At 37.4% G+C, this 13,790-nt stretch overlaps 2 protein-coding genes across 3 annotated transcripts; one reads left to right on the plus strand and one right to left on the minus strand.

Moving 5' to 3' along the window:
• Window positions 1-2,572: 2,572 nt before the first annotated feature.
• On the minus strand, window positions 2,573-13,495 carry LOC114749916 (malate dehydrogenase, glyoxysomal). Of its 2 annotated transcripts, XM_028938456.1 has the most exons (9): window positions 13,489-13,495; window positions 12,276-12,280; window positions 4,913-5,125; window positions 4,269-4,583; window positions 3,975-4,064; window positions 3,732-3,851; window positions 3,260-3,349; window positions 2,979-3,073; window positions 2,573-2,879 (listed from the first exon to the last, which is right to left on the minus strand). In XM_028938456.1, exons 1-9 carry the CDS (start codon window positions 13,493-13,495, stop codon window positions 2,807-2,809), a joined length of 1,008 nt encoding a protein of 335 aa, XP_028794289.1. In that variant the 3' UTR covers window positions 2,573-2,806. The 2 variants fall into 2 exon arrangements, with proteins under 2 accessions (XP_028794289.1, XP_028794288.1); XM_028938455.1 differs by lacking the exons at window positions 12,276-12,280; window positions 13,489-13,495 and adding an exon at window positions 5,291-5,492 and having other exon boundaries at window positions 4,913-5,134.
• On the plus strand, window positions 8,814-11,110 carry LOC114749915 (tubulin alpha-1 chain). Its single transcript, XM_028938454.1, has 4 exons — window positions 8,814-8,991; window positions 9,439-9,673; window positions 9,762-10,132; window positions 10,224-11,110. Exons 1-4 carry the CDS (start codon window positions 8,899-8,901, stop codon window positions 10,878-10,880), a joined length of 1,356 nt encoding a protein of 451 aa, XP_028794287.1. The 5' UTR covers window positions 8,814-8,898; the 3' UTR covers window positions 10,881-11,110.
• Window positions 13,496-13,790: the final 295 nt, after the last annotated feature.

Genomic DNA, 13,790 nt, shown 5'->3' on the forward strand with positions numbered 1-13,790 from the left:
TAAAAGTTTTATTTCATAGTATTTCTGGTTTGAACCGTTATTCATCGTTAAGTTTGACCATTAAAAATACCGGTCAAACCGTATAATTTGACAGTCAAATTTAACGGAGGATAATGGCCAAGGTATTAATGCTATTAAACTAAACTTTCAAGACATAAAAAAGCTAAAATAAAAAATAAAATTAATAAGGTTATGTATCATTAAAATAAAAGAAGAAACAGTTGGGGGTGGGGACACGTTGGAGGGGAACGGAAAGAGAAACAGAGGAGAATGAGTAGCAGAAACATATGTGGAATAGTGAAGCATCTAAGAGGGCCATCATGGAGTTACGTGCGCAAGCGCAAATTCGCAATGTATAAAGACGAATTAACGCACTTTGGGTCTATTGTCTCACCAGGAAGGATTGTGTGACTTTACAATCCCTGAATTTCAAGATATCAACACAAAATTTAGGACCTTTTACTCACATCGGATTCAACCAACTTGTCTTTATTCATGCCGCAGTTAAAACTTTTTGAAAGCTAAGTTGGGAAATTGAAGAATAAACAGGAAAACAAATATTCAGTGAAAAAAAAATTACATTTGAACTTCTAGTATTTTCAATTTAGGTCGCATGCCTTTTAACTGGGCTCTTCAAGATTTCTTACTTATATGTGAAAAAAATAAATAAAAATAATTGTAATTCAACTTCAACTATTTTCAACTTGCATGTGACTACGAACATTTTGGTTCACTAGCTTATTTTCTTGATAATTTTAATCGACATTTTTAAATTTCAGACTCCGTTATTATCACTCTTTCTTCTTACGGAGCCCTAGATATAGGCCCACCATATTGGCTATTGAAACACCTATGGAAATTTCAAGTTGCATAAAAATACTTTTAAAAAGTAATTTCAGACTCAACCAAACGCGTTTATTACATATATCCATAAGATGTTCATTTAAAAATTTATTCTGATCGATTCAATAATAAATGAGCCCAGGTCTAGACAAAAGTATTGCATTTTAAAAATAACAATAATAATTAAATTGGTGGCAGAGAGCATCTTTTTGTCGGAAACAAAGGAGGTATGAACATGAAAGATCGAGGAATCGAAATATCATGGGGAGAAAACAGAGAGGAAAAGAAAGAAAATAGAAAGCCATAAATCATGGAGATGATGCAGGGGTGGTGTTCATGCCTGCTTCAATCATTTGCAATGCATGTAAAGATATGCAGGACAAAAAAACTATTTATATTTTAGAATGAACTAGCATAAAGATAAAATATCTGGCCAAAAACACAAAGATAAAATTATTATTTTATAAGTGTTCAGTATTTTTGTGCCTTAAACAAATCATAAAAATAAAATATATTAATGGACAACAATTCTAATGATACAATAAATACTACTAGGTACCCTCATTTTTTTTAATATAAAATAAGGGTTAGGTGGCAAATTGGCAATAGAAAATTTTTCATAAATGTTTTTTAATTTTTGGATGTCCGCATGCAAGTTTTAAAGACAGCGCAATGTTAAAAGAATATTGTGCCAATTAAAAGTTACTGATTCGTTTTATGCAGGAATGAATGGCGGGCAGTAGCCCACGTTCGTTCAAGAACGATGTGAACGTGAACATATTTTTTTTCCTTTGGCTGTGTGCTGTGTTTGAGCTTAGGTTTCACCTACCTACCATACAACGCGAACGCAAATTTTTGTTTTTTTTTTAAGAGCCTAATTGGTGGAGGATAACGAGTTTGTCCGCTATGGCGTCGCTTTTTATGTCCTGTTTGTTGTTACATCATCATCGCCTCCAAAACAGCTGCCTCAATGCACCCCAAAACATATTTCCCTTCACAATTTTCGGATACAATCATCACTTTACTGTGTCACTCAAATATAGAGCATAAAACAAATGTCTCAAGTCAGACAAGCGAGCATCATTTTGAGATGCAGTAGAAAACATGTTCACTTCATGCGTGCATTACCTGTTGTCACATGCGCTTGCCAACCCCAATCAATTTATTACTCCAATGTGCTTGAAAGTCTCACACATTACTAACCAACAGTACGATTGTTACAATTGTCAAACTCCCTTCATTTCTATTTATAAATTACCCTTCATTATTTTATACAAAACTTCTAGTTAAAATTAAATGTTCTTGACATTATGTCATCTTTAAGAAACATTCTCAATTACACCCAATGAATCATAACACCAACTTACTTATTTCTTTAAATCCCTTTCTACCATAATTACGAATGTTCATATTGAGGGTACCTTAAAAATGACTATTAATTGCTTCTAATTTTGTCGAATGACTCGTAAGTAAGAACATAAAACTTTTAAAAGTGAAGAGTATTCATCTTGATCGCAGCACCCTCCTTACTTTTCTGTGGCCAAAATTACATTTCAACACCCCCGGCGGCAACAAATTATGGGCCCAGCTTAAGTAAAATTGATCTAAGGCGGCATGACAATAGCCCAAACAAATAGCTTGCCGTGGACCCGGCAGAAAGCCCCGTAATTGGAACGTTAATGGCACTTGTGCAGCTTGCTGGTGGAGTGGCACACTGGCACCGATGAGCTTCTTTTTACTTTTTGGCTATTTTACTATTAGAGGCGATCATAAGACAAGTGACACAGATGAGTTGTGAAATCAAAGGAGCACACTAATGTTCATAAATTAGACCCCTACAAGGAAATGGGCTTCCGTGCCCAAGCCCATATACATGATAAGAAAAAGAATAAGAAGGCATTTTATTGATGATTGGATCCTAACAGAGAACCTGTATGTAATAAAACACGGATTCATCAACTCATCATTTTCTGATAAACGAAATTCCCTTCTCAATGCTCGCCCCCAACTCTTTCTTCGCCTTTTCCAGACCCTTCCTGTTCAAGGTCAGCGTAGATAAATCTTAATATTTAACCTATATAAATGATTATATAATTATTATTCCCAAATAAGACAAACAGTTAACCTTAACATACCTTTCATACTCATTCAAGGGACCCAGGGGTAAGATTTCCTCGATTCCTTCACGGCTCAGTCTCACTTTTGATGCGAAGAATGGGAGCTCAGTTATCTACAATGGTCATCGTCAGGTCATACGAACTATATGAATCAAAAAGCAGCACTTTACTACCCAATATAAAAACTCCAAGTTGCGAACGTAAAGAAAGGCCAGATTGAGAGAGGAAAGAAACATGGCAACTCAGGGACACACTCTTGGCATAACAGTCTTAACAGTCCTTCATATACAGATGCATACCTGTGAGTCAACAAATGCACATTGAATGATGCCAGCTTCTCCTTTCATGCCACGAAGACACGCATCTGCGAACTTAGCAGCAGCATAAGCCTGCATTTTATTGCATATCGGGTAACGTTATCACTATTATGTAAAGTGGAAACTAACAATCGATAGTCCCCAAGGTTGAGTGCTCATTTAACTTCATATCTTTAAATTTGTTCTCTTTGGGTTTGTTTAGATATGACAAAACACTTTTTCCTTATACCTTTGAAAAACAATGAGTTTTTCTTTCCTCAAACCATTACTAGCCAGGTAGATCTAAACGTGGAGCTGAGATAATTTCAGAGGCAAATCTGTTTACTCTGAAAATTCAGGGAGTATAGCTAAATGAGTTTATTAATTCCGGGCTAATTTGTTGACATACTCTCAACAGGGGAAAAATCAAGCAATGTAACATTTAAATTTTTTTTTAAGGAAAAAAAACACGAACCATTGATAGCGTCGCAGAGCCAGCTCCAGCTTTTGCCTCAACAACTTCTGTTCCACCGTTTTGTATGCGATCAGTCAAGTAGTCAATTTCTTTTTGGGTGAAAGAGCTACCAGGCTTCACCTGAAAGTCATGTAACCCTGTTAGCTAATAATATGGTTTACTACACTAGAGTCTTTAAGTTAATAAAAAAGTGAGGGCCCAAAGTTTTACACTTCACAACTGAAATTGCTACTGGTGGCAGACCTGAGAAAGAAGAGGTAAAATTGTGACCCCTGCATGTCCCCCAACAACTGGGACATCCACATCCCTCGGATCAAGGCCCAAGACTTCAGCCTGCAGTTTATCCAGAGGAGGAGCAGATGGACGTCAAATTTATAATTTAGATTAATGATCGCAAAACAAACTACAAAACAATAACATAGTGGTAAACATAATAACTAGGAGTAAATTTTTCTTTCATTTTGAGAAATGAATTCATTATCTAAATTATTACTGAAAGAGCATATGCTAAATCCAAGATCATTAGGACAGCCATACCACAAATGTGTTGGCTCTAACAACATCAAGCATTGTAACGCCCATAAGTCTCTTGGGATCATAAATGCCCGCTCTTTTGAAAACTTCGGCTGCAATTGGAACTGTCGAGTTAACAGGATTACTTATCAAGTTGACGATCGCTTTTGGACAAAACTTAGCAATAGCTTCACAGAGAGTTTTAACAATTCCAGCATTTATATTGAAAAGATCATCTCTTGTCATCCCAGGTTTGCGAGGAACACCAGCCGGAATGATTACCAAGTCCATGCCTATAAGGGCATCCTCCAGCTGCGTCTGCCCCAAAAACCCCCGCACCTATATAATATACCAAAGTTTCTTGTTATTTAAGCAGGCTGTACGGAAAGGATTAAAAATCAAAAGTACCCATCTTCTCCAATCCTTGGATATCCGGGAATCTCATTAGAACAAGTCGAATGACAAAACTTAGAAACAGAGTTACAAATTTGTGATTAGCATGTACATCTGAGCTTTGTTAATTATCCTAACCAAATTTGGCAGAACTAGTGCGATCTCCCAAATTAGTTTAAAGCCAAGATCGACCCTCAGACAAATTTAAAGTATATTCGGAGCAGAATGAACAGAAGAGGACGGACATAATCCAAAAGAAGGAAGAACTAACTTACCACAGCACCAGTGTCCATGTGACTAATATCAGCAGTAACGCCGGGGGTATTGACGACATCATAGAGATGGAGAACAGAAACCAATGGGTTCATCTTCATCAACAGGGACAGAGGTTGGCCAATGCCTCCTGCAGCTCCCAGAATGGCCACTTTGAACCCATGTGCTCCGCCTGTCGCCCGGCAATTCACCGGACTCAAATTCGACGAAGCATCCTCCCCCATCTACATTTTCCGTCATTACATAGACAAAGTATTCAAATCACCAGCTGATTCGGAAAAAAAAAGGGGAAAAAATTAACGGAAAAATGTTCTCTCTCTCGGATAGAAGAGAAATTGATAACGGGCTTTCGATTCTGATGAGTAAAGATAAAAGAGAACCTGGAAACATGGAGGGAAAAGATGCGCGGAGATTCTGGCGATCCGTCGGTTGGCATCTGAAATTGGTCGCATACTCTTTCCAGAATTATGGAGTTGTGATTAAATCCTGAAACACTGCTTTTGTTGCTGCCCCTTCTTTTTTGAATGTGATCTGTTTTCCTCGAATGTAGGCTGTCTCTCCCCGTCGAAGCTTGCTTCGGTATTGATCTCTTCAACAAGCTTTGCACATACCGCCTTTTTTTATTTTTTTTATTACTGCTTCCCTCTTATTAATATAATAATTAACTAACTACTTTAAATAAATAAATTAAATTATTTATTTATAATTAAAAAATATTGTCTTTCTTACCATTTTTTATTAATTAATTATATTAGTTAAAATTATTATTATAAGAACTATCTTAAAAAAATAAATAATTATAAAAGCTATAATTTTTACTAATTTTTATATATTAAAAAAAAGAAGAAGAAGGGAGGTAGTCTTTTTTAAGGCAAGACGATTAGATGATGAGGACGTCATCTGCTGCGGGGATCGGAAAGCGTGGAAAATTTGAAGTTGGTCTTATCTGAACCCTCCACGCTTCATTTCTCTCCTTCCTTCACGTGGATCACCATCATCAATTCACCATTTCTTTCATGCAAATCACACCTGGTTTGTACAAGCGGGGTATTACTGATTTACCTCAAATAAAAAGTCATATATTTAATTATAAAAATCAGTTTTCTCTTTTACAATTGAAATGAATCTACAGTAATGAAATTTTTATTTGATGCAACAATCCAAAAAAACATTAGTTGGCCAAAAAAAAGTCAAAAAAGACATTTTTATTAATTATGAAAATAGTTAAAAACATATTGATGTTGAATGTAGTGAAATAAAATATTTTAAGAAAATCATCAATAATCCTAACTCCGTGTTCAATGGGCAACAGAAGGAAGGATCTCTCTGCGGACAACGAAAACCCATGGGCTGGGCCATAAAAAACTTAGGGAGAGTTTTGTGTTTGGTGCGAGGCTCAATAAGACTCACTGAGTCCCCTCAGTCTGAAAATATGGCTCCTAGTGGACTTGCTTCCGTTTTTGGCCCATCTTGTGTCTTGGATCCACATTCAACAGCCCATCCAATCAGGAAGTGAGTCTGCTGTAGAATTTAAGGCAAGGACTAAGTATAAACTTGCCAAAACTACTCACTGGGTCTAACAGAATGGGTCAGCTTCTTATAATGTGGTAAATCAAATTTCAAGTTCCTATTGGGAGAGATAGCCACTGCTCATATTTAGCGTTCTATAATGTTTCAAACAGGATTGTCTCCAATAAAAAGATACATGTGTCTAGCAAAAAATAATAATAATAAAACCTGCCAAAAATAAAGATTTTAATGAACTTTTTTACTTACATCATGTACTGTGGAATTTAGTCTTCCACTGTCAAGTCATGATGGGCATCAGCACTGGGGTTACCATAATGGTGGCACGCCGCTGCACATCAAAGCCATTGCCATGCCATGTTCACTGGTCTGCTTTTTTAGGGAGATATACTCCACGAAACTGGCAAGCTCAGCAAATTTCAACTGAGCAGTTGAAAGTCATCATCAAGACAGCAACTAGCCCACTAGAGAGCCGCGATCATGGCTCTTGCTTCATTCTAACCTAAAGTTACGCCCACAGTATCCCTGATCTGCCCTCTCATCGCAAAGGGACAATGACATTTTCTGCATAATCAAACGCCATCTGTTTCTCAAAGGGCCAAAAAGAAAAGGAAAAACAGATTCAGTGGGATTGCTTCGAGATGGAGCAACCTACATCTGCTTTTGATGTTTTATTCATGTTCATGAATGCTTGGCTTACAAGGGAAGCGATTCCGCGCGCCTTTGGTTAAAGCTGCGGTTCTCTTGCGGGAATGCAAAAGAAAAAGATGAAACTGGCGATTAAACTGCAATTGTTGAGTGCGGTTGGATTGTATGTGAGACTCTCGTTCTTTAATAACTCGTGCAATTAATCAAACATTTGCCGAAGGATTAGACGTCACTACCTTGATTGAGGCGCGGCGATTAGGTGGCGGCTTCCGGATCCTGGGTCTGTATGTTCTTTGATTCGGATTCAATGCCTCTTGTTCAAAAACAGAAATCCATACCTTTCAATGGGGCACAGTCGAATCCCCGTCAAATAACAATGAAAATATGAAAACTCTACCCCTCGTCTGTGGGTGCAGTTGCTGAAGAAGTCAGACTCTCTCACCAGACTCTCTCACCAAAAGGAGATGGTTCAATCATAGGTGTCATATCCTTAGATATTGGATGAGCCTGACTCTTTTCCTAAAATTTTTATATAAAAAAAAGTCAGAAAACCCTATTTGATGCCAAAAATAGTAAGTGTCTGGTTGCTCGTGGGTGATACTTTTTTGAAAAAAATATTAAAGTTTTTTCGAAATGTACTATGAATAATATTTATTGTTTCAAGATTATCCGATGAAAAACTTCAAAAATTTATGTTTGTGTTTTCCTAAAAGAAAACTGACTTCTCTTATATTTGTATAGTAATTACTAGCATACAGCGAGAAAGATTTCAGTCTTGAATAATTATGAGAATTTTTTAAATGTGACTAGTATTTCATATCTCATGTGATGATGTAAAGGCCAAAAAAAAATTGATACAGGAACAAAAAGAAGAAGCTGAACATATAAAAGAGATTGAACTGAGCACTTGTTGGCTTAACAAACCTTTGACAATTAAATTGAATATTGGCTTGACTATCAAAGAATGTCATTGCAGTATAGAGACTGTTAATTTATCTTCAATGAAACAAAAGTACAACCAGCTCAATAGTCCTGGTTAATTATTTTATACCAATAATCTTGATTAAATTTAAATATGGATGTCCAAGCCTTCTGTAACAACGTATTTTCTTCGCTGGAATAGGAAGATATGTGATTATAACAGTAGCTTAGCAAAAGGTAAGAAATGTTCTAATTGACAATATAAACGCAATAACTATAATATTTCACAGCTTCAATTGGCTTTAATCATTAAGTAATCAGCAAAAGGTGCAATTAAATTGAGGTATGATATTATTTGTTGCGCTTAATGCTTTGATTATCCCACGCCAAAAATGGAACAAAACGGCTTCGAATAAAATCATTAGTTATTTTTCCTAAAATCACATTTTTTGACCCCCCGCCCCCCAAATATTTATTGGGTTGGAATTGATTTAGGAATTGTTTGATTTTCTGGGGAGTGCTTTTGCACTTTCACGGCAAGTTAAAATAAAAATTTTGACATACTTATTTTATATATTATAAAATCACTATTAAAAGTATAACTCGTCCAAGACATTTTGTTAATACTGCACGGGAATTCAACAATGCTGGCAACTTTACACGTGAACGGAAGTAGAAAGGAGTAAAAATTAAAAACCGCGGGGGCAAAGCTGGTAATTGGAGAAATCAATTTTCATCCTCCCTTGCCTCACCGGCACTGCTATAAAAGCGCCCAGCTTCTCGGATTCACACTCGCACATCTCCACCGGAGAGGCGTCTTAATAAACGGCCTTCTCTGAATCCTTTCCTTTCCTCTTTTTCTTCTTATTCAGTTTCGTGAACCTCTGCCAAAATGAGGGAGTGCATTTCCATTCACATCGGCCAAGCCGGCATTCAGGTCGGAAACGCCTGCTGGGAGCTTTATTGCCTCGAGCATGGCATTCAGGTATTTCCCTCTTTTTCTTAATTCTCTGATCAGCATTTTCCATTCTGCATTTCTATTCTTTGTTTCAAATCTCTCCAATCTCCATGCATCATCATTTTGATTAATTTGGTTCATCCATCAATCCATCCATACATATATGTATATGCTTTCGAGATCATGCCATTACAAATATCTCGGCAGTCCCTAACAATTTATACTCTTTGAAGATTTGTTATCGAATATATGGCAGATGTCCATGTATTTGCCGCTATGTGGTTATGTCTATGATTTTAGATTTTCTTGTTCGTTTAATTTCATTTTATTGTACCACCTTCCGACCAAATGCAATTGGTTATTGGTTAATGTGATGTTTGAATTGCTTGGTAGCCCTTATATGACCTTTCTCAAGCGAAAAAGAACTAGTCACCCCCTGATTTTCTCATCTTGTATTTTACCGGCGCTTTTTAGGCTGATGGCCAGATGCCAAGTGATAAGACCATAGGTGGAGGCGATGACGCATTCAACACCTTCTTCAGTGAAACTGGAGCTGGAAAGCATGTACCTCGTGCAGTTTTTGTAGATCTTGAGCCTACCGTTATTGATGAAGTTAGGACGGGGACATATCGCCAACTATTCCACCCTGAGCAACTAATTAGTGGCAAGGAGGACGCAGCTAACAACTTTGCCCGTGGACACTATACCAGTACCAATTCTTTCATTTTAAGAGTTTTTCTCTTTAGTTGTCTATCTGTAGAATATCAGATTCTTACATTGCTTCTTTTTTTTTTCAGTTGGAAAAGAGATTGTTGATCTTTGCTTAGATCGTATCAGAAAGCTTGCAGACAACTGCACTGGACTCCAAGGTTTCCTGGTTTTCAACGCTGTGGGTGGAGGCACTGGTTCTGGTCTCGGTTCCCTTCTGTTGGAGCGTCTCTCGGTGGACTATGGCAAGAAGTCCAAGCTCGGTTTCACTGTCTATCCTTCTCCACAAGTTTCAACCTCTGTTGTAGAGCCCTATAACAGTGTTCTTTCCACCCACTCCCTTTTGGAGCACACTGATGTTGCTGTGCTGCTTGACAATGAAGCCATATATGATATTTGCAGGCGTTCACTTGACATTGAGCGACCAACCTACACCAACCTCAACCGGTTGGTTTCCCAGGTGTGTTATTCATGTAGTTGGAGCTAATTTCGCAATATCTCATGAGTTATCACATGAGACTAAGCTAACTTCTTTATTGATGTGTGGCCAGGTCATATCATCGCTGACGGCTTCCTTGAGGTTTGACGGTGCCTTGAACGTTGATGTCACAGAATTTCAGACTAATCTGGTTCCTTATCCCAGGATTCACTTCATGCTTTCATCATATGCTCCCGTGATTTCAGCAGAGAAAGCATATCATGAACAGTTGTCAGTTGCAGAAATCACAAATAGCGCATTTGAGCCGTCATCCATGATGGCCAAGTGTGATCCCCGCCATGGCAAATACATGGCTTGCTGTCTGATGTACAGAGGGGACGTGGTCCCTAAAGATGTGAACGCAGCTGTGGCAACCATCAAGACCAAGCGCACCATCCAATTTGTTGACTGGTGCCCTACTGGATTCAAGTGCGGTATCAATTACCAGCCTCCTACTGTTGTTCCCGGGGGTGATCTTGCCAAGGTTCAGAGAGCCGTCTGCATGATTTCAAACTCCACTAGTGTTGCTGAGGTTTTCTCTCGCATTGATCACAAATTTGATCTCATGTATGCCAAGAGGGCATTTGTACACTGGTACGTTGGCGAGGGGATGGAAGAAGGTGAGTTCTCCGAGGCTCGTGAAGACCTTGCTGCCCTGGAGAAGGACTACGAGGAGGTCGGTGCGGAAGCTGCGGAAGGTGAAGAAGGCGATGAGGGAGACGAGTATTGATTACAAAATTCTACCTTCAGTCTATCATCGTTTTATGGTCTAGTGTTTTTTCAAATGGCGCCGGTCGCTGATATGTATTTTCCCTGGTTTTCTCTCTCTAGTTGCTGCCATTGGCCTACCATCTGTTATACAGTATGGAGCTTGAACTCTTTCATTACTAATGCCTCGCGATTTGTTGTCTAAAGCGGGAGTTCATTATACAGCAATTACAAAATTGAACTTGGGTTCCACAAAATTTATAAGCCCCGTTCCACATGCTTTGGATCTAGAAAGGAAAGGCCCGAGTACGTTACGAAAGCTTAAATCACCACGATGTCAACTGGGAAAACGAATGTAATGCAAACCGTACAGGCAATGCACAGCGTCATTGACCAAGATAAACATTGCATAGCTAAAAGACATCACAGTGGCTACAGGGGAGCCATGTAGGAAGTTGAATCTTGAAGAGCACAATATAATTCAAAGATGTTGACTCTGACTGCATCCTTCAATAGGCGTAGTCCCAACTGCCCCTTTTGACCTTTTTCCGTGCTGCCGCGGAATTACTACAGAATACTAATTGAAAGGCATGTTTTTCATGCTTGTCTGATTTCGTGTTTAATTCCTTTCCCCCCGTGGGGTGTGGGGAATAGAGAAACGCACAGAACGCGAAGGCACAGAGATTTCACAATAGCTTTGGGCGTAAGGCTGCATCTTACAGCCGAATCTTCGTTTGCCCAATCGAACTAAGAGGGTGTTTGAGAATGTTCAAAAGTACTTCTCACGAGTATTTTTTATAAAACGAGACAATTCATTTACGTATTTACTTTGTAAACCGTAAAAACACTTTAAAACTATAATTTGGTTTACATCCAAACACTCTTTAAATCAAATAAGACTTGTACGTAAAATTTGAGTGAACAATGGCCAATGATTCAAACTATTGCATTTATTAACCTCAGAATCCTCTTCTTTCTGTACAGAAAATTAAACAAATATATATATATAATTCATTAGCTTTTTCCTTGCATCTCGAGAAATACGTTTCAAAATATTGATAAAGAAAGACCCATAATTTATTATCAAATATGGACTTACCCATTCCCATTATTGTTTTCAATTTAATTGCTTCTCTGAATTTAAAAAAAAATGACGTTCCTTCCATTTCATTAAAATTTTCTTCATAAGGAGGCAGGAGGTGTAATCGATTTCATGCTTTATATCCCATTGAAATAGCCCTCTTATTATGCAGATTTAAAGATTTCAAAATTAAAGTTAGATGTCACAAAAAATGGAATTATATCATATGGAAAATCTAAATTGCCTTTTTTTCTTCCCCAGAATTATAGTGACCTTCTATCTATTCACAATTCAGCCTTTTGATTACCCATCTAAAAACGGTTTACTTGATTAAACTTTTTCTTCTTCCAATTCCACACCCCCGGAGCGGGAAAAAAGAAAAAAGAAAAGGAGAATTACATTGGTCTACTTGTGTTTATAACTGTCTCCCCCAGATTTTTTCTTCTCTCCATTATTGTTTATCTCTTCTTTTCTCTCTTCACTTTCTAGTTTCGAGAGTTCACCCAGTATGCATTATTCTCACAATCATACAGCTATGATAGACATGATCTCTTCATCTCCAAGCTTATCGCAAGGCCCCATGATGATAACTTGTCGAAAATCACTTGTTATCTTAAAAAAGGAACGTTCCTCTCACCTTCGTGCTTTCAACAGAGGAATTTTTGACGAATGTCCAACTTCATCGTTTTCTCAAATCATAATATCAACCCTGACTGTCAAATACATCTCTAGAAAATTCATATTCAAACTTGCTATTTAAAAAGTCTATGCTTTGCAGAAAATTTGACGCCCGTGGAAGAACGTACGTAGACGTACAGCAGTTCTCATGTATAAGAAGGACTTGTAGACGTATAAAATGGTTGCAGAAGACAGGGGAAGTACGAGAGCGTTGTGGCAGCACTGTATAATTAAAGTTTTTTCAATTTAAATAATAAAAAAGTATACGGCCAAAGTATAATTTAATTAATCATGTCTGTAGTACTTTCTAAGTCCGTTGTGCCTCCGTGCGTAACTACAGGCAGGCAGCCACTATAGGAACACACCACAACAATAATAACAAAATCATTGCAAGCAATGTTTCTTTTTTCTTTTTTTAATATGTGAGAGAACCATAGTATTAGTCCCTTTCATTGGAATGAGCTCCTATTAGTGTTATCACTTGAATTGTACAAATAGATAGACAAAACTGTAAGTGATCGTGTTGATGAGTATTTTATTAATTATGAGCCCACCCAATTAAAGTCAATATGAGAACAGCCAGAGATGAGATATCAGGTTAAGAGGAATGAAAAGATTTACAAGTGTGAGACAGCAAATATGTGGCAAATAGTAAATGAATTAACGCGGTTTTAAGGAATATGTGTGTGTGTGTCTGTGTAAAGAAGCGATATATACGCAGCCAATTAAAAATGAAACACAGCAGATTAACTGGCAGATAGCATGTGAGAGGAAACTTCTAAAACGGTGGCCCCACGGAAAGGGGCATATATATAATTCCATGTCATGTTAATGCAACTTGGCATAATATATGGAAATTAGACTTGAAGACCCTCCATTTTTCCCTAAGATTGTATTAAATATCTTAATCATACTCGGTGGATGAATACTTAGAATATGTCAAATTTAGACTCCCTTAGCCTATGCGCCTATACCTATATATGGTGAATTTGGATGCTGAATGATTTACTGACCTTTACGAATATAGAAGACTAATTTCGTATTAGTCTAAATATATAAGTCATTAAATACTATTTTCTAACAATGCTCTCCACAAAGAAATCATTATTATTTTAAATAGAAACTGATGTTTATTTTTTACCAAAAAAAATAAAAACTGACACTTATAGCTTC

Source organism: Neltuma alba, unplaced genomic scaffold, assembly GCF_004799145.2.
Source record: "Neltuma alba isolate B1F8T4 unplaced genomic scaffold, ASM479914v2 tig00006222_pilon, whole genome shotgun sequence".
NCBI lineage: Eukaryota > Viridiplantae > Streptophyta > Magnoliopsida > Fabales > Fabaceae > Neltuma > Neltuma alba.

Excerpts from the sequence above, each read along its gene's own strand:
- LOC114749915 (XM_028938454.1), top strand. The coding sequence starts at position 8,899 with ATGAGGGAGTGCATTTCCATTCACATCGGCCAAGCCGGCATTCAGGTC. Across the intron at positions 9,674-9,761 it reads TGCCCGTGGACACTATACCA|TTGGAAAAGAGATTGTTGAT; the intron begins GTACCAATTCTT and ends TTTTTTTTTCAG. Across the intron at positions 10,133-10,223 it reads TCAACCGGTTGGTTTCCCAG|GTCATATCATCGCTGACGGC; the intron begins GTGTGTTATTCA and ends ATGTGTGGCCAG.
- LOC114749916 (XM_028938455.1), bottom strand. The coding sequence starts at position 5,362 with ATGCGACCAATTTCAGATGCCAACCGACGGATCGCCAGAATCTCCGCG. Across the intron at positions 3,350-3,731 it reads GCTCTGCGACGCTATCAATG|GCTTATGCTGCTGCTAAGTT; the intron begins GTTCGTGTTTTT and ends AATAAAATGCAG. Across the intron at positions 2,880-2,978 it reads CCCTTGAATGAGTATGAAAG|GAAGGGTCTGGAAAAGGCGA; the intron begins GTATGTTAAGGT and ends GACCTTGAACAG.